The sequence below is a fragment of the Toxorhynchites rutilus genome, chromosome 3, assembly GCF_029784135.1.
Source record: "Toxorhynchites rutilus septentrionalis strain SRP chromosome 3, ASM2978413v1, whole genome shotgun sequence".
In the NCBI taxonomy this organism is placed as follows: Eukaryota; Metazoa; Arthropoda; class Insecta; order Diptera; family Culicidae; genus Toxorhynchites; species Toxorhynchites rutilus.
In genome coordinates this window covers 165409183-165430323 of record NC_073746.1, presented here as the reverse complement: position 1 = coordinate 165430323, position 21141 = coordinate 165409183, and the positions used below count along the sequence as shown (strand labels likewise).

The following is a 21141-nucleotide window of genomic DNA, read 5'->3' as shown; positions in this document are numbered from 1 at the left end:
GGTTAGGTCCTGTCCTGAGCGAACGTTTTGTATCAAACAGAATCAATTTAATTACGTCCGAACTACACACCGAAGCTTTGAACTGCTCTCCGATGAAAGAAAGTTGCTAATTACCCACATAAATCAATTACCTCGAATAGCCTCTCAACTTTTTCCTTAATCGCCTGCTCCTCGTCACATCCCTCCGGTACTTTGCCCATCAGTTCGTAGATGGCGGTCACGATCTCCTTCATCTCTTCCTTCGTGATGCAACCGTCCCCGTTGATGTCATACAGCGAGAAGGTCCACTGTAGTTTCTCGTCCACGGTGCCTCTCAGCAGAATCGATAAGTTTGCCACAAACTCCTGAACTCGGGGGAGGAGGATCAAAAACACGGGGCCGAAAGAACGGAAACAATAAGAATAAATAGCAGAATCATTAGCGCAGCGCGACTCGGGGGAAAATTTGTGGGAGCGCAAAATGTTTTCGGCTTGTGTTTATCCTCTTCGTGCTTACCTCGAAGCTTAATGAGCCATTGCGGTCGAGATCGATGGAGTTGAATACGTAATGCGCGTACTGGCCACTGCTGGCTGTTTTATCCGGCCGGTAATCGGGTGTGACCCGGAACGTGGGGAGAATCGAAAAAGCATTAAGTTAACCATGAAACAGGATATTAAAGATCGCTGCGGATGAGTGATGAGTGTTCCTCCGCGGTGGAGGCGTACATTGGGGATTGAGAGTGATGACTATACTGTGGATACACGGTGGAGTCGAAAGCAAGTAAGGGAACAAGGATGTTAAGTATACATATTTGATGAATGAAGTATCGTAAATATTCGTCGAGATAAAATGTTTGAAGTATTAGAATTTATTCGAGATGGATGTAATTCATCAGTTTGGCCGGCGATGCAGCATAGCTTAATTTTTTGGTATGTTTTCGTATGACATTGTGATTTTAAAGCATTAATCTTACGTAGCTTCGTTGAGCACCATCATGATTTCGTCAATATTTTCTGCCACACGACATCATGGTCGTTAATTCAATTAAAATTCCAAATCAAAAAGAAATCAGTGAGAATTTTCGGTGGTGAGATTTAAAAGGTTGTTAAAAACTGACTAATTCGGAGTTTTTCGAACAGCATATTTTTTTCGACCTGATGCGATATAAACAATAGTTTTTAAATGAACGAAATAAATCTTCGAAGGTTCCTGTAACTGAGATGCTGCAGAATGAACGAAACGTCAGTTCAAATTGCAAGACCCTTGATTGAACAGCTTTACGCGTTATTAGAGAATAAGTGCGTCCACGTAACAATCAATCCAGATTCCATCTGTCTACATCCGCTCCCAGCTTGCAACAAGAAACATCGGACTATTTGTTCTATTGAAATACAACGAAACTTTGGATCAACTGTCCCACTGCGCGGTCCAACTGAACAGTTGAACAAAAAAGAATTCTCTTATACTAATAAGTATCGATTAAGCTGAAAATACTAATTCAATTAAACGAAATGGATTCAAAAAAGTAGAAGGGTCTGAGCCTATGGGCACGGACGGAAGTTTGACGTAGGACTGTGATTGTTCAGAACAATAGTTTTTTTCAAATGTAATTCTTTTCATCGTTCAGACATATGTTAGTTTAACTCTTTTGAAACTCCAAATAGTAGCCCTAGAAAGGACCGTTTGTTATACGAGTATCACTATTTATATTTCGGGAATAGGAACAAAAACAAATAGTTAAGCTGCGAATATATTTTTATTGTTTTTCAAAGTACTCGCCACGATGATCGATACACTTTTGCATGCGCTTAAACCAATTTTCAAAGCTTTTATTCCAATCGACACGAGCCTTTTTTTTGAGCGATTGTCAAATTATGTGGGATCCAACGTGAACATAATTTTCGCACAACTAAGTGTTCATGTAAAATCGCATATATGCTGGTGGAACTAATGCTTAGGGATGCCTCAATCTCACAATAGGTTACATGACGATCTTGCTTAATCATTTCGTGCACAGCATCGATGTTTTCTGGCACTACAGTCGATTTTGGACGACCTTCACGAAACTCGTCGGACAGCGAACTACGACCACGATTGAATTCACTATACCAGCGATACACAGTGGTTTTTGATGGAGCTTCATCGCCAAAAGTCAAATTAAGTTGATTGACGCACTCTTGTTGCGATAATCCACGTCGAAAGTCGTAAAAAATCATCGCAAGAAAATGTTCACGATTCAGTTCCATTTTTTGCCGAGACCAAACTTTCAACTAAATATAAAATAAACAAATAGCGTCCGTATGACAAAATGTTCTGAGTACGTATATCGTCAAAAATGTCAAACTTTACGATGGAACCGTCAGATGGACTCACATGACATCAGTGTTGCCAATTCCCGAAATATAAATAGTGACCCTCGTACGTACTAATAACCGCCAAACGGTTTGTAACGAACAAAAAAAAAACTTCATAACAGGGTGGAATGGTAGATGAAGTATATGTGGATCGGTGAACGAAAAAAATTATATCGTCACTGATTACATTGAATATGAATTTTGTGGGGGAAGAAACAAAAAACAAGCTGAAAATACTTGCGATTTCGTGATATTTTGAGGTAAAGTACACAAGAAATGATGAAGTTGCTTTATTTTTAATGGATACCTATGGTATTGTGATTTCTTTGAATGTGGGTCATAAATGAATATGAGTCATAAAGATTATTAATATTCCATGTCGTTTCATTTTTGTGATGTGATGTAATGCCGGTCTCAATAAGTTCTTGCATGATAATCGATGCCACCCTCCTACTATTGATATCATTTTTCGCTGTACAATTGCCCATGTTTCCGCAGCACGGAAGACACTCGCTTAACACATTAAGGACCACACGTTTTGGGGCAAACTTGAACGCTTCATTTGTTCGGATTCCACAAATGAGATCGTTCCCTTCGATGTGGATGAGACGAAGGCGAGCCATCGGTAAACCTTGTTAGATTCTTGGCAAACCAAGGATTTAACCTTCAAGTGTAGAAAACACGGATTATTTCGTAATCCATCCGTAACAGACGGAACGCGAAACATGAGAAATCTCGTGAGCGGTCCGGAATGTGTTAAGCTGTTCATCACTCCGTCATATACAGAAGTCATTCACTACCTGGACTATCTTCAACTGGATTCGGAAAAGGTCTTGCTAATTTGTTTGATAGAACGAACTATTGCATACAATTTTAAGTTGCATACAATATTCATGGGAAACAAAGAAAAGTTGAAAGAAAGAATGTATAATACATGATTTACCCTTCGCTTTCATTCCTCGCATTGTATTATTTATTAAATTTCTCACTTGTTTTATTACTTCCACTGTTGATATCTCAGGCGAAAAAAATGCTGGATAAATTTTCCATCTAATGCTATATATTTTAACATATATCGTAAGAGCGATTCTGCGTAATATGCATTTGAAAACTCTTAATAAACGTTACATTTTTCGTAGAGTGACCCCCCTATATAGAAATCAAAGACGTAGTCCTACGTCAAAAAAACCTCCAACGCGCAAAGAACATTAAGGATTTCTTCATTCCGCTTGGAACGAATTTTTGCTTTCAAATTACCAGGATATCGCAAAAGTTTGCAATGTTAGTTGGACTGCTCTCCAAACCGGTTGTCATGTAGCAAATTGGAACCTTTCTTTCCATTTTCGTCTCCTTCAATGAAATCGTAATCTGATTTGAACGTGTTGAAACTTACAGATATCTTGATTCTTCCTGCCGCTTCTTGATGAGTTCATTGATAGAAAGTGCACTAGAGCAATCTGAGCCAAGGGGCGTTTCTACTTTAGTTTCATAGTTGTGGTCCAATGTAGTCTGCTCCGGCCAATCCTCAGTCTTTCCGTTCGATTATCCGTAAAACAGGTGTAAACAAGCTGCCCAAATATGAACCCGAACCCGAACCCGAACAAAATTAGTTGGACCCAAATTGTTCGCTTCGGAATGAATGCAGAACATGCACAATACGCACATAGTGCAGTGTTTTGCACAGACACCAAGGGTTCATGGGAAACGGGAACCACTTGTAACTTGAGTTCCAACCTTGTACGAAAAAAAGCACCGGGCGAGAGAATAAAAAGATGTATGTGCGATTTCTATTCTAGTCTCGCTTTAGCTCTAGTCAACAGCTAGTAAAGAGTTAACTTTGAAATTTTCGACGTAGGACTACGTCTTCCATTTCTGTACCGGGGTGTAAGTTCAAAATTTCGAAAACGAGAGTGTTACGCTTGGACTGCAAGGTTTTGAACATCAATATCTCTTTACCGGCAGAGCGAAATGGTATGATAATCACTTCAATCGAAAAATAAAATCTCCAAGAGTTATATGCTTGCTACTTATTGATTCAAAAACTTGTTTCAATAGCTTTAAAATTGCTTTGAAAACAGACTGTTGGAATCACATAAATCTGTATATAAGCTGGCGCCCGCTCGGAAATCCATTTAATTGTGATTGCAATGTGACATGAGGATGGTCACGCTCACATGCCTATGCTCTATTTTTATCTCCCAATCGCATTTCTTATATGCATCCCGACTGAACGGAGCATTTAGCGATGTATATCATCAATTCGATACAGATGGGTACCATTAACCATTGGATTGGTTAGTAGACAGTACGAAATGATTGATATGATGTGGAGGATATTTCACCACATCAAAGAAACCACACTGATAGATGCTAAGCTAATAATATATAAGTTATGATATCATTTGTTTACGAATACCACAATCAATCATCGTTTCCAATTGGTGGGAAGGGGGATATTATTTGTGTTGAGTATTTCCGAGGAGGAATCCATTCCTTCTTTGAGCGTTAACAATTCTGCTCAGACTCAACGAAATGGTATGGTAATCAGTTTATACAGATGATAAAATGAGTTATATGCTTGCTACTTATTGACCCGACAGACTTGTTTCAATAGCTTGAAAATAATAATAGTAAAAATAGTCCATTCAAGGGACCAATGACCTTTGCGTTAAAGTTCCTCAAAAAACAAGAACTGAACTGGAAATCCTTAAGAATGTCGTTTGATGTTTGTGAAAGCGAATGACAATGATGTGTCTTTTTCAAGGCAGGTGGAGAGAGAGTTTGGGCTCTTCTCAGGGTTAGAGACGGATGAACTGCAAAAGTTTCTATAATTCAACCAGAAGAAGAAGAAGGAGAAAATCCATTTAGATATAATTGTGAAGCTGGTGTAGAATATTCTAGTGAAAAAAGAATTATCAATGATAAATCGATATAGATTGCGTACAAATAATGCCATTGTGTATGGATTCAATAGCGGAGAATACGAAATGTTCAATATATAGAACATTTCACCATATCATAGAGACCGCATTGTTTGATAAAAACAACAGTGCCAATGTTAAATGTTCACGAAAGCTTTGAGTAGATTGGTGCGGAAGCTCACATGCGTTCCGTACGTCGTTGGTTTTCATACCGTAGCTCTACGTCTTCCTTGCGGTTATTTCACAGATTTATTTCTAGTATTCATATTGTTTTTATATGGGTAATGTCATAAACTGTGGTTTTTCCTGACGTGAAGTCCGAGAACAATGTTACTTCAGAAGTGTGCGATTTTGCGAGGTGCGATTTTGATCTCAAATCCAAGTTAGACGCTTCATGAAATGAAGACAGTGTGGAAGCCAAACCGCCTGGTTGAGAGTGTTTGTGTATTACTGCATAACACGTTAACATTGTAGTTGTGCGAGTTAGCTGCCGAGGCTTACTGCTAACAAGCTGACGCATGCATCGCACGTGGAGACAGCAAGGAAGACAAAAAGATGGACGACATCGATTTTGTTACGATCGATAACCACACCGCTAGGAGTGCACAATCAGCAGTTAGAACTGTAGCTAGGGTTTAATTTATCAAATAAATCAGTTTATGTCGAACCACGAACGAAGACGGATATTTTTTAAAAAGTATTTCACGTCCGGATAAATTTAACTTGCGTTGTCAAAATTTAACTTGCGTTGAAATTTTCTGGGGCGGGGGTAGTAGGATCCAGGTGGTGGCACCTCCCTGGTGTCGGTGATTGGCGCTGAATGTGGTAAAAGGAGACCGACGGAAAATAGGTCAACAAAAAATTATACAGGTTGTGTTCGAGACACAACCGCATTTTTAACGTAAATTTACGAATTAAGAGTTTTTTTTAAAACTCTTTAGTATAAAGTTTTGGTGACCCTGAAAAGGACCAATTGTTTGCGTGGTTTTGTCGCAGTAGTTGAAGATGTTCCCTTCTCTTCGCGAGAACAATATACGAGCACCAATACACCATCTGTCGCAGTTTGTTTCCTTATGTTAATATATGATTTGCTCTGATTAATCATCGAGATAGCTATCGCGGCGGTCTTTCGCTCAGTTGACACATTGATGCACGATCACAAGCCATTATATTTTGTACCACCAGGACCCTTATTCCACCTTTTTTAAACTACTTCAATCTACTTTTGACAACGCATAAAAACGACAATGTGTGCGTGTGATGCAAAAAAAAAATACAGGAGCATTCTTCACCATACGGCATGAAAACCGTAACCGTACTTTCCACCGAACAAAATCCCACCACTATGGTTGTTGACTCGATAGCTTGAGAACGCAAGCTCTGGTCGGATGACGCACGGTTCTTCGGTGGAAATGTGCTTGAACTAGGATTGGGCGATCTTAAGAAAAAGATCGATCTTGATGGATCGATTTTCTAAACGACGTAGGGATCGATTCAGTAATAAAATCGGTACCAGAAAATCAATATTGCTGAATCGATCTTTGAAAAATCGAATGGTTGTCGTCTAGATGGCGCCTCTTGCAAAAATCTACTTGACTATCACAAATCACCATCTTTCAATGGATACGTGTCAAAATTTGACAGCAATCGATTAGTCGATTGGCTCGTGAGTTACAGCATTGAGAGTGAATCAACTTTTGATATTGTGAAAAAAATGGACAAATCACAAATCAATGAAAACGATGGCAAAATGGGCTACGAATTGCTTCCGCATCCACCGTATTCTCCAGATCTGGCTCCCAGAGATTATTTTCTGTTCGCATACTTGAAGAGAATGCTCTCTGGCAAGAAATTCAAGACCAAAGATGAAGTGATTACCGAAACTGAGGACTATTTTGGAAAAGCTGAAAGAGTACTATAAAAATGGTATCGGAAAGTTGCAAGATCGTCTTATGACGTATCGCCCTCAAAGGCAATTATGTTGAATGATAAAATTGAATTTTGCAAAAAAAAATAGTTTTACTGTGTTACCTTATATAATTTTCAGTTGAACTGTTATGTATGTTTAAAAAAAGGACAACAAACATTTTACATTTCTATCCAAAAATCAAACGCTTTTTTTATTCTCAGCAATGAAGGTCACAAGAAAACCTTGAAAGTCTATGAAAAATGAGGTTTCCAGGGCGTTTGTCTTGTACCGTCATGGAATCATTAAATTAAACGGATTAATTAAAATTTATTATTAGAAATTTAACCAGAACTCCGCTGACCATAATCCCATAATATCAAATCGTGCCATGCGTTTGGTATTTGGTCGAAATCTTGGTAGTAATCCCAGTTCTAGTTTCAGTTGGACCTGATGTCACCATCTAATTTTGTCGAAATTTTCACTGTTTGGCTGATGAATGCGATAGTGTGATTATAACTTGTGACCACATGTGTTGTAAAGGGTGTGTCACATCAAATTGCATCACGGAAAAAACACTGTAGAAATTTAATTTTTAGGAATTATATCTTCAGCTTTCGCTTATAATCAGATAAGAGTGTATAGATCACGTTGGCCATGCTTCACTGTCAATTTTTCGTAAATTTGGAAAAATGTCGTCGAACGAAAAAGAGCGTCGTGAATTAATCCTGCGCACTCATTTCGAGAATCCGGAGTTGTCACATCGGGACATCGGTAAGATGCTGGGAATCGTCCAATCCACGGTCAGCAGAGTACTAAAACGATACTTCGAGAACCTAACCATCGACCGGAAGGTGAAGAACGGCAAAAATGGATGCTCCGTCAGTGAAAAAGATCACAAGCGCGTAGTTAAGCAGTTTAGACGTGATCCGAGAAGTTCAAACTGCTTCTCCTAGGTTTACCACCACTAATTTGACACCCTTGAAAGGGATCCAATGAAAAATTTCAGGTGGTTTTTAGTGAGATTAAAATTAATGTTCACTGAAATAATTTTTCTCTGCGACCAAAAAGATCGGATAGATCGATTTTCGCGATTTTTGGAGTATAAAAAGTCGATCCAAAAAATCGGAAAAGAACTGATAAATTAACTTTGCTTGGTAAACGATGGACTGAAACACGTTGTGATAGAAGCGAAGCAGATGATGGTGCTTTCGATTATAGAAGGTATTAACTTTCTAAGTTCATTCACCACTAGCCTTGAAAAAAAAATATTTTGAAAACTTGAACTAAACTTTGGAAGCCTCGTTGTCGTTTGGTCGCTACCAAGATGATTCATGTATTGTGAATGAGTGAAGCAGTTGGATTCTTGTTTAGGTTGTGACAGGAAAATTGAAACTCGTTTGCCGCTGCTGAGGTGGTTGCTGCTTTGCCATTAGTCTTTTGCTGATGTTCGGATGATTACTCTGTTTCTTTGTTGGTTATCCTTACAATGTTTCAATTATGTTAACCACTTTGCGGTTAGAGAATGACTAATCGTTTTGCTGCGGGCAGCTGTTTTCATAGGAGAATCACACAGGGGCGAGGCCTGCAACGCAATGTTTTGCTTCTCTTCTTGCGATGAAATATTTAAGTCGACTAGTGACTTGTGTGTGCTTAATGAAGCTATGCATTAATGTTGATATTGTAAAGAAAAATTCTCTAAATTCCCTATAAATGGAAGCATTTTTAATGTTGAATAATGATGATGGAAGAATGATGGTTGCATAAAACTATATGAAATAAACAAAAAAGCAACACAAAAAAATCAATATGTTTAATACACACATATTTTCCAGCTCATATCATATCGATCGTTACCAACATTACAACATATATAATTGCATTAACGATAAATCCACCTCGTTACCTAAATGGCTCTGATACAAAAGAGAGAACCATAAATATTTAGCTCAAGCCTAAAGTGAAAGAAATCGTTGTATCTGTTCCCGGAAAAGACCATCTATCGGAGAGAGAAGAAAACAGTTCTCAAGACGTTGAAACGATTAGAAGATTCGAAAGATGTTAAACGAAGCTAAATCTTGAACAGATCGAAATGGCTAACAACATAAAACTTGACGGATATGAGCAACGTAAAAAAAAGTTAAAAAGAGAGTTGTGCAACTAAGGGTTTCAATTGAATTTAATTGAGAAGACAAAAATTAGGGATAAGACTGCGTTACTCGGATAGTATTACAAAATCCGAAAATTCTTATTTACTTATTTACTTCATGTTAACAGTTAATCTGTACAAAAGAAAAAAAATACATTCTAGAAGCCCATTTTACAGTTATGTTTCATTTTCATATTTTGATAACGAGTAGTGGATAGAGACTCAATAACATGGCGCATCCAGAGAGTGCAGAGGTCAATTTGAGGGTAACGCTGCTCACCACAAGCGAACCCCGAAACGTGTTATGTAGATGGGCCTCTATAATTCATCAGAATGTCAAGAATTCAAACAGCAGAATCTATTGCAAAACTAAAAAAAAAATAACAACAGGACAATGAGAATGAAAAACACGAACTGAACCGCCTCCTTCCCCCATCTCTGCATTTCCGTTCGTCGGGTTACTTTCGCGGTAGGATTTATTGCCAAATTCCTGCCGAACTTGCGGTCATAAATATTTACGTGCAACAATTCACCACTTGACGAATGTCGTCCGCATGACGTAACTGATTGTTGGGCGCTCTAGCCGCCTGGCTGGCAATAAAAACTAATTCGGAACAGTTTTATTTATTGCCCCAACGGTTTAATATTGGTGCACTGGTGGTGACCCTAACTGTTTGCAACGTGGAACCACATACACACACATACCCACAGGGCGGTGTGGAATTTATTGCCAAATCCCACGCGTTCTAGCGCAGTAATTCTTCTGAGGGTTTTAACCCTTCCAGTCGCCATTCCATCGTTCTGTCTTCGGTCTCTTCCGATGGGGTGAGCAACGTTAATTTGATATGTTAATTTATGGAATTAATTTGCCGCTTCATGCCGTACAAAAAAGCTCCCCAGTGTGTGCCATTTTCGCGTTGTGTGTGGGCTAAAATATTAAATTAAACCAGGCTTACTGCAGACCGGTAGAAGGTACGATTAGGTGATGTGTGTAAGTGGTGTGAGTGACTATTATTAATTACGTGTTGAGCCATTTTCACGTACATGCAGGATTTTTTGGACAGGATTGCTGGCTTTTTGCGAGAATTGGATCTTTAAGTCTGTTCTTCGGATTGATCGGAAAATTCCAACACGATTGGCACATCGAACGATCACAAGGAAAATTGATTATTTTTCATTATTTCGAGTTCGGAGATGAAATCAAGATAGCGAAATGAGTTTTCAAGAAAAGTTTCGAACTCTCATAATAAGTAGATTTCGAATGGAACGATATATCAAAAACATACATTTTCAAATCTTATATCGTTCATTAATTTTCCGGAAGACTTTTCTCCTCTCAAAGAGTTCATTCCAGTCGATTTTATAAAAGCGCACTTCAAGCCCAAACGAAAGGTGTTCTTACTACCTCACTTCGATACGGGTTTTTGCTTTTGCTTGAGCGAAAAAAATAGGAGGGGGAGGAGGAGGTGGACCCGACCGCATTGTTAACGTAGGACTACTACTAATTTTCATATCAAGTTTCAGCTTCAGCATTTGGTAGAAATATGCCTCTGGATATACCCTGTCCTGAAATCATCCGTTGGGTGAAACATCAGGTCCGCCTAACCTGAGACATAACCTGGAGAAAAAACCATCACATATTTACGAAAAATTCAAACAACACAATTCCTTGGTTCGACCGAAACAACTGTCAATGAAGACTGGCTCTCACCCATCTCCGACTTGGTGACAATTTATTCACTCTTCTCCAACTTAATTGACAACACAGAACAACCTTTATGTTCCTGTTATATCCGTTAGCCTTTTGTTCTGAAGGAAACCGACTTCTTTCATAAAATCTAATTTAACTATCGGAGACGAATGAATCGAATGATTTGAAATCTCTGTAAATAGATATAGTGAAAGATGAAACGCATACTTCGGACACGATCATCCAGCGAGGCTAAAAATAGATTTTCTCAAGGCCGATAGATAGTTTTTCGAATAGGTAAAACAACGATACACATATTTCGCAATTCATTCCACTCTTGCATTGAGCTACGCGAGCGATCAGCAAACCAGCCATATTTTCAAATTAATTTTCAGCCGAAACATATGGGATAGGATGATCGTTGTCTAGGGTGTCACTAAAAGCAAATGCCACCTAATTTATATCGATGCAGCGTGACATGTTGCATCATTATCGCTACATTATTTTCTCTTTTTACAGCACAACTGAGAGAGCACAAAATACTTATGTCTTTCGACCAATCAAAGTGCGGGATTTTCGTTTAGATAATGCTTGACATTTTCCAGTTGTTCAATTTTTAATTTCTAAAACTGCGTAATTTTCTTTATTGTAATAAGTGCGTAGAAATAACAGTTCGGCTGAAAAGTTCATACGGTTGACGTCTATATGGCGCCTCTTGCAAAAATCTACTTGACTATCAAAAAGCACCATCTTTCAATGGACAGCAATCGGTCGATTGATTCGTGAGTTACAGCATTGAGAGTGAAGCAATTCTTGTTATTGTGACGAAAATGGAAAAATCCGAATTTCGTGTATTGATGGCCAAATTACATGAGTTCTTCCGCATCCACCGTATTCTCCAGATCTGGCCCCCAGTGATTATTTTCTGTTCACAGACCTGAATAGAATGCTCGCTGGCAAGAAATTTAAGACCGATCATAATTGAAACTTGTTCGTAGTGGAAATGGTTATTAATGTCAATATTATTTCATAAAATCGTGGGCTGTTTCTTAATTTGGCATCCTTGGCTGCGGTTACATTGCAAACGAGTTCATAGGAAAAATTGGGGGCCATTTCATGCCAAAACGATATAGAGGCTCTTAGATTTTCGTGAAAATTGGTACATTTGTTCCTTATCGCAAAATATTAGACCGTTTTTTTTTATTTTTTTGATTAGGGTGGCCATTTCTATTTTAGGGTGGTGCGAAATACCAATTTTTTCCATTTATTCCAAAAATTATCTGTTTTCAAAAATCCATAACGTTTGAACTTCTGGGCCGATTGATATGATCGACACATCAAATTAAAGCCAGTTAGCTAGTCTTATTAAATATAATATTCGCATATAAATTATTGTATATCGATATCTATTTTCATTAGATTCAATTTTTTTATAGTTAGATATCATGACATTGTTTTATAAAAATATTAAATGTAGAGTTCTTCATAGTCCGGGAAAGATGTATTACTTAAATTCAATCTATTTAATTAATGAGATACAAAAACAATAATTGAAATTGATTCAAGTCTCGTATAACATGATAATCTAAGATTAGAAATTATGATGAGTATTGATATTGTAACCATGTTACAGTCGCTATAAATTAATGTAACAGCTCTGCTGAAAAGTTTGTAAGGTAACACAGTAAAACAATTTTTTTTTGCAAAATTCAATTTTATTTTTCAACATAATTGTCTTCGAGGACGATACAGCGATTATAGCGATCTTGCAACTTTTCTATACCATTTTCATAGTACTCTTTCGGTTTTTCCTCAAAATAGGCCTCAGTTTCGGTAATCACTTCATCATCGATCTTAAATTTCTTGCCATCGAGCATTCTCTTCAGGTCTGCGAACAGAAAATAGTCGCTGGAGGCCAGATAACAAGGTGGATGCGGAAGCAATTCGAAGCCCAATTCATGCAATTTTGCCATCGTTTTCATTGATTTGTGATTTTTCCATTTTTTTCACAATAACAAAAGTTGCTTCACTCTCAATGCTGTAACTCACGAATCAATCGACCAATTGCTGTCAACGTATCCATTGAAACGACACGTATCCATTGAAAGATGGTGCTTTGTGATAGTCAACTGGATTTTTGCAAGAGGCGCCATCTAGACGTCAACCTTATGAACTTTTCAGCCGCACTGTTAGGTGCATGACAGTCTAGCCGCGTAGAAATATTGAACAAAGACTGAAAAAATATTAGCTTGGAAAAATTGTAACTCAAAAACGAAAAACGCTTCTCTGATTTTTTTATATGTTGTGTAAAAAATCCTGAACTTTTATGAAAAATATAAAATATATAGCGCCCTCTATCTCTAAACCATTTAAACTATAAGAAAAACAAATACAATCGATAAATACGGAAACAAAATCCAAATTGTTGGCAAGTGTAGTATAAAATACTAGCTAATTTGCTTTAATTTGATATGTCGATCATCTTGATCGGTCAAATAGTTCAGAAGTTATCAATTTTTGAAAAATGTAATTTTTTGGAAAAAAAATAGGGATAAAAATGATTTTTCGAAGGTTTTTTTTTATTAACGTCGCTCGTAAGATTCTGTTTTCTCCATCAATTTATACCATTTTCGGCCAATCACCTCTATCCTTTTTATCAAGAACAGTAGTGTTCCTAAAATTCAGATAAAGTTTACAAACAAACCATGGGAATGCTTTTGGGAGAACTTGAACAGAACCCATTCAAATCCCGAACACGCTCTATTTATCGATGTTCCAACCTGTTCGCGGACAACAGCGCGAAAGACGAGCAAGTTATTGAGTAAATCCTTTCCATTTTTACTTATTTTTGTTTATTTTTGGAGCAGGAAAAAGCCCATTTTAGTTTGCTAAAAGTTTTTTTTTGGGCATAAAACCTGCTTATTTTTACGTCAACAGAATAAAATAGTAAAAATGACACAATCTTAATCCTAACAAAAAACAGCTTATTCTATCTTAACACTAAACACTAGTTTACAAAACAAATAACAATATTGCCAACTACAATGCACTTCAAAGTAACAAAATGATAATAACTTAACATAAACGAGAGTACAATTTTCTGATGACTGAGCGAGATAAATGAAAATCAAAAACACTGTAACACTGATTCAAAATCCTACACATACTATTGACAGGTTCATTCCTACCATAATCAGTCCGAGCAACAGAGAGACGAAGAAAGTTATGGATGCGAAAATTACGACGACGAATGTCTATATTAAGACTACTGAGTAGATCGCAGCAATCGATATTCGAGAGCAGTAGATCGGAAATAAATATCACTTTAGCTACATCACGACGCAAGGATAACCGTTCAAGCCCTATAAGATTACAACGATCTTGGTATCTAGGAAGGTTCAGAGGTCCCTCCAAGGCAGAACACGAAGAGCAAATCGCACAAATTTTTTTTTGGATGTTTTCAATCCGTTGTATTTCATTCTGATAGTGTGGGGACCAGACAACGGCAGTGTTGATCGAACAAGAGAGCAATACAATGCCTTTAAGGTGAAGATGGAAGCTAGCCATTGTAGTAGTATAGGTAAACCCACATGTAAAAATGGGCTAATAGTGTTTGTGAGAGAAGAGCAAAGCACACGTAAATAGATCAATCCACTTATCAGACTGTGTGGCGCATCATTGACACGAGTCTTGAATACATTTCATGAAAAAATAACAATTCAATACTAAAGTAGAATGTATGAACGATATGTTCCGATGAACAATTGCAAACATAAATATATATAGAAGGTGCATTTGCATATGAAGTAAAATTCTGATTATACGGGAGCGTAACATGAGCAAATTTATAACACATACGAATTGGGGCTCTTTTGGTATTGTTTTCACATATTCACTTTGGAGAGCCATGACCCCTCTCTTCGTTGGCCGTGGCATTTTGATTGAATGTAATACTTTTCCGTTTACTGCTTTTGAAAGCATAGGCAGCCGTTCCGAGCTCTGCAATACACTTTTCTTACCCAATGTTAAAGTTTCTAAAACTTACATTATGGACCCATTAAACGTAAAAAAAATTGTATTGATATCAACACAATTTTATTCTATTGATTTTCATGACATGAAACGCTATGACTCAGAAATTACATTTTATTGAGTGGTTTCTATAGCAGTTTCGCTGATGTTGTCTGGCATCAGTGTCGAAAAAATAACGATGCTTTCACCAACACAAACAAAACCATTGCCGAAGATTGAAAGATGAAAATTTAACTTTCAGAGCACTTGCTCGAATTTTCCGACGTTTTTCACTATACAGTGCGACAGCAGATGAAAATTTAATATCTTGTGAGTAATCGATTAGAGTTTGGTTGATATTATTTGATAGGAAGTGTGCGAAAATGATCATTTTCTTCACACTGTTTCGCAAAATTATTGATTTTCTGGCGAGGGGTGAGGGAGGGAGATGAAAGAAATGAGCGCCATTGTGGCAGCCATTTGTGGCTAGCTTCCACCTTCACCTTAAACAGTGTATATCATTGAAATGTTTAGTAACTCGGAAGAGAAATCCTAAGCTTTTTGACGCTTTTGCTGAGATGTATGCGATGTGATCTTTAAAAGTAAGCTTAGAATCAAGCATGACTCCCAAGTCTTTGACAGTATTATCTTTCCGTAATGTAGTTTCGAAAATTGAATAATTAAAATGAACAACAAGCGTTTGCGCGCAAAAGTGATTACCGAGCACTTAGAAGCATTCAAAACCATGCGATTAGTGACGCACCAGTCAGCGAAAATGTTCAACTGAGATTGCAGGTACAGGGCATCAGCCTGACATCTGACTAAATTGAAAAGCTTCAAGTCATCTGCATACGATAATTTCGAACAACGGATGGAGAGATGTACATCATTGAAATAAAGGGTGTGTCACATCAAATTGCATCACGGAAAAAAACGCTGCAGAAATTTAATTTTTAGGAATTATATCTTCAGCTTTCGCTTATAATCAGATAAGAGTGTATAGATCACGTTGGCCATGCTTCACTGTCAATTTTTCGTAAATTTGGAAAAATGTCGTCGAACGAAAAAGAGCGTCGTGAATTAATCCTGCGCACTCGTTTCGAGAATCCGGAGTTGTCACATCGGGACATCGGTTAGATGCTGGGAATCGTTCAATCCACGGTCAGCAGAGTACTAAAACAATACTTCGAGAACCTAACCATCGACCGGAAGGTGAAGAACGGCAAAAATGGATGCTCCGTCAGTGAAAAAGATCACAAGCGCGTAGTTAAGCAGTTTAGACGTGATCCGAGAAGTCCAGTCCGGGATGTCGCCAATAAGCTGAATTTGTCAAGTTCGTTCGTTCAGCGGACCAAGCGACGGGAGGGCTTGCGTACATACAAGGTTCAGAAGGCTCCTAACCGCGACGAAAGGCAAAACATGGTGGGGAAGACGCGAGCTCGGAAGCTGTACACCGAAATGCTGACGAAGCCGCATTGCCTGGTAATGGACGACGAAACCTACGTCAAAGCGAATTCATTGCGAATTCAATACATCATGGTGGACATAGTAATGTGTTTTGTGCTGTGATAGTTTATTGATATTAAGTGTGAAATATTGCCCCGTGCAGCGAAAAAAGTACTCGTTCGCGTGCCTTTTGTGTTGTGAAATCAGGATAAGTAGGAGAACGGTTGCCACAACAATCGATTCTCGTTTAACTTTGCATTTTTCTGCCGGCCCCGGCGTGCTATTTATCTTGTATAGCAGCCGTGGCGGTTTATTTATTCTTTATTTCTCTTCTCTGTATGGTGTGTGTGTGTAATAGCGTCCCGTTTTAATTTGTGTTGGCAATGGAATGTTCCGTGTGTAAATTGGGAATAGTGGTAAGTGATCTGCCGCTTTGCTGTATCGGAAAGTGTAGCGGTGTGTTCCACTACCGATGTACTTCCCTTACTAAAGCGTCGGCAAAGCTCATCACGGAGAATGTGAATGTCTTTTTCAAATGTAATGACTGTCTATCAGACCAAAGTTGTGGTGAGCAAAGCGATCTTATTTCGGATGTGCGAAAGATAGAGAAAGAGGTGATGAAATTATCTTCACTCTCTGACTCGCTTACGGGCATGCGAGATCAGATCGCTGTTCAGATAGACAGCGCGTTAAAGTGCGGGATGGAAAAATTGAGACAAGATATAAATGGGTCTCTTGATAAATTAATATGTGAGAAATTTGATTCAATGACAAGTTCGGTTTTATCACTCTCGCGAAATCGTTCTAATGAAAACGTCTCTATTGTAATTGATGATGAGACTATTGATCGTGTTCGGGAAATTAAATATCTTGGCGTGATTATTGATGACAAACTCAAGTTCAACACTCACATTGACAATGTCATCAAGAAAATTGCCAAAAAGTATGGAATCTTATGTCGATTGAAAAACGATTTGACCATTCACAGCAAAATACTACTGTACAAATCAATCATCTCTCCTCATTTAGACTTTTGTTCTTCCATTCTATTTTTAGCCAATGACACAAATATCGAGGTTACAGCGCTTGCAGAATAAAATAATGCGATTGATTCTAAAATGTAATAGGTTCACTTCCTCATCTTTGATGCTGGACGCTCTGCAATGGTTATCCGTGAAGCAAAGAATTGTTTATTTAACTATGGTGTTCATTTTTAAAGTAGTAAACGGTTTGCTGCCTCGATATTTGAGTGATCGAGTTGAAAGAGGAAGTGATTTTCATAGATATAACACTAGAAACGCGAATGAATTAAGAACACCTCATTTTTTGTCATGTGCTTCACAAAATTCGTTGTATTTCAAAGGAATAAATGTTTTCAACTCGATGCCAAGACATATTAAATGCGCAACAACACTAACAGAATTCAAGAGGCACTGTATTTCACACATTAAAGCTGTATTTTCTTAACAGCCGAATAATGTTTTTTCTTATTTTTGACGAATTATAGTAACTGACGAAGTTTTATACGAACGGATAACTTTATGTGGACAGTTTATTGTAGATTTTATTTATATATTTTTTTTAATGAATACTTTATCTGAAGAAGTTTTTTTAACGGATTATATGTGGAATTTGTTTTTTTTTCAATATTATTTGTTTTTTTAATTTGTATTTATCAGTATTATGTCTGTCATGATCTTCGTGATGATGGACTATTTTTATTTTTCATTTTGTTGTTTTCTTATGTATTAGTTTAAAAAAAACAGAAAGTGGGTTATATCTATGGTATAACCGCAATGGTGACGTAGGACTATCGTTGATTCAGTGATCCTTTGTTTGAAGTTGAATCTGAATCCATTCTGAATGAATGAATAAATGAATATTTGGGGGACTTCGAAAACGAGAGCGTTACGTTGGAGGTACAAGGTTTTATGCATCCAATATTGGATACGAAAATATCCTACTGATGGGGAAGAATAATCTTCAGAAGCTATCCTGTTAATTGCGATTGATTGAAAAATCACAAAACCAAATGTATTTGGTCACAGTGTTACATGGATAGAAAACATTAAAATAAACTCTTTCTCATGAATGCATTTTTAAATTCCCAGAGGAACTGGAAGATTATTTTCAGTAACGATTAGATATTTCCACATTTTCCTCGATACTGGAAGCCCACCAGTGGCTAATGCTAATTCGATAACCACCTGTTAATAGCACTTGATTGAAACATATTTGGTCACAGTGTTACATGGATAGAAAACATTCAAATAAACTCTTTCACATGAATGTATTTTTAAATTCCCAGAGGAACTGGCAGATTATTTTTGATAATGTAATAAAATAACAATTTTTGAATTTATATCTGTAGGTAAAATCAGTTCGTTTTCTTTTTGGTAAACTGATTTCAAAGCTAAGGAAAAAGTTAATATCTTCTAGATAACTCGTCTTGCTCAAACCTCTGTAGGGGAAGGTGGCGGGACCATCATCATCATCATCATCATCATCAAACAAAGCGGACTTTCGTCAGCTGCCGGGCCTGTTGTTCTTCTCCGCAGAGGACAAATTCAGCGTTCCGGAGGAGATTCGCAAGCAGAAACTATCCAAGTTTGCCAAAAAGTACATGGTGTGGCAAGCGATCCGCTCTTGCGGAAAGCGGAGCGCCCCCTTCGTGATGACCGGCACGGTAAACGGGCAGGTTTACCTTAAGGAGTGCCTACAGAAGCGCTTACTACCACTATTGAAGCAGCACTAGGGCCCGACCATCTTCTGGCCGGATCTCGTTTCGTGCCACTATTCAAAGGACGTGTTGGAGTGGTACGAAGCCAACGGGGTCACCTTCGTGCCAAAGGAAATGAACCCGCCCAACGAGCCGGAGCTTCGCCCAATAGAGAAATATTGGGCGATTATGAAGCAGACCCTCCGGAAGAACCCAAAAGTTGTCAAATCGGAGGCGGACTTCAAGAGAAAATGGATTTCTGTTAAAAAAAAAACAATAACCTGACGTTGTACAGAACCTTATGGACGGGGTAAAGAGGAAGGTGCGAGCATACGGGCTTGGGCTCGAAGTATGAATAAAAAGGAAATGCCAAAAGTTGTTTAATAGTTTTTATTTTACTGTCTAAAATTTTCAAAAGGATCGATCTACTGGGCGAATTTCTACACCGTTTTTTCCGTGATGCAATTTGATGTGACACACCCTTTATAAAAGAAAAATATACGGACCGAGTTGACTGCCTTGGGGTACACCGGACGTTACGTCGAATGGATTGGATATATGATTGCCTATTTTGACAGACATTTTGCGTCCAACTAGATAAGATTTCCCAATCCAATCCAATCCAATCTAATCCAAGCCAATCCAATACGCACCCATGAAAACCTAGTCTTTGTAATTTAGCCACTGCAATACGATGATCGATTATATCGAAAGCAGCTGATAGATCGGTATATATTGCATCAACTTGGAGGCGATCCTGTAGTGAGCGGGTGATGAACGAAGTAAAAGTGACGAGATTCGTACATGTAGATCGTTTGGGCATGAAACCATGCTGATATTCCGAAATAAGGCTGGAACAGCTATGCGTTAGAAATTCGAGAACAATGAGTTCAAACAGTTTGGAAATAGCACACAGACATGCACTCCCCCGATAGTTAGATACTTCACGTTTGGAACCCTTTTTATGAACCGGAAAAATGTATGATTCTTTCCATATGACAGGGAAAACGCCGCAGCGTAGAGACGTGTTAAAAAATAACGATAAAGGTGAGCATAAGGCAGACGAACACTTCTTGATTATTAAAGAAGGAATTCCGTCCGGCCCTGGATTAGTAGAGCATTTCAATTTCGAACACGCAATTTGTACAATAGCGGGATCAATAGTAGAATGAGGTCCAACTGCAGGCATACAGGGAATATTGGGTGCTGCAGCAGATACTTGTTGATCACTAAGGATTTCATTGGTAAAAATGCTGCTGAACTGAATGCGAAATAATTCACAAATTTCCCGCATTGAAGTGGCTTCCTTGTTATCGAGCGACATTGTAGAAGGCAATCCAGCCTCACGTCTCTGATCACTAACATAACGCCAGAATCTTTTAGGATTATTCTTGAGACTGCACTGTATACGATATTGATAAGAGCTGAACAGTGGCTTATTCAGCCGTTTGTAACGACAGTTCAATGAGATGTAGTGAAATTTCAACTGATCAGTACGGTGTTTTAAAAACTTTTTTAGCGCTGACCTTTTGGCCGTTTTTAACTTCCTAAGATAGCGGTTAGACCATGGAGGGTACACTGTGAATTCGTTTGGGGGTAAACTGATCGACAGCATATAAGATGATATTCGACATAGTCGTCGCAGCGGTATTTGCATCGAATATATATAGGATTTCATTCCATTTGATGTGAGAAAAAAATTGGTTCATTCCCGCGAAATCTGTCTTCCCAAGGTAATAGGTTATCGATCGGAATGTCTCCAACCAACAACAAGCCCAAAAATACTTCTAAATCTCGGCAAACAAGTTATAAAAAACCAATTTGCTTTTTATTATTATAATTTCTGATATTACTATAGAATGGATCGAGCTGTTGCATATAATTGTATTGAAATTACTGTTTTGGTCGGAGGTTCGGTGGCCCTGAAAAGTGCCATGGATTCATCCTTATTCTCGCCATGTCGAAA

The 21141-nt window shown here is 38.0% G+C and overlaps 1 protein-coding gene across 4 annotated transcripts in view; it reads right to left on the bottom strand.

The window, feature by feature from the left end:
• The window catches only part of LOC129775409 (Kv channel-interacting protein 4-like), a 239499-nt gene that overhangs the window by 9540 nt on the left and 208818 nt on the right, over positions 1-21141 (bottom strand). For all 4 annotated transcript variants that reach the window (XM_055780132.1, XM_055780136.1, XM_055780135.1 and 1 more), the window contains exons 5-6: positions 496-569; positions 132-344 (exon numbers count right to left, since the gene is read on the bottom strand). In XM_055780132.1, the coding sequence (XP_055636107.1) occupies positions 132-344; positions 496-569 (287 nt within the window). The remainder of the gene's footprint in view (positions 1-131; positions 345-495; positions 570-21141) is intronic.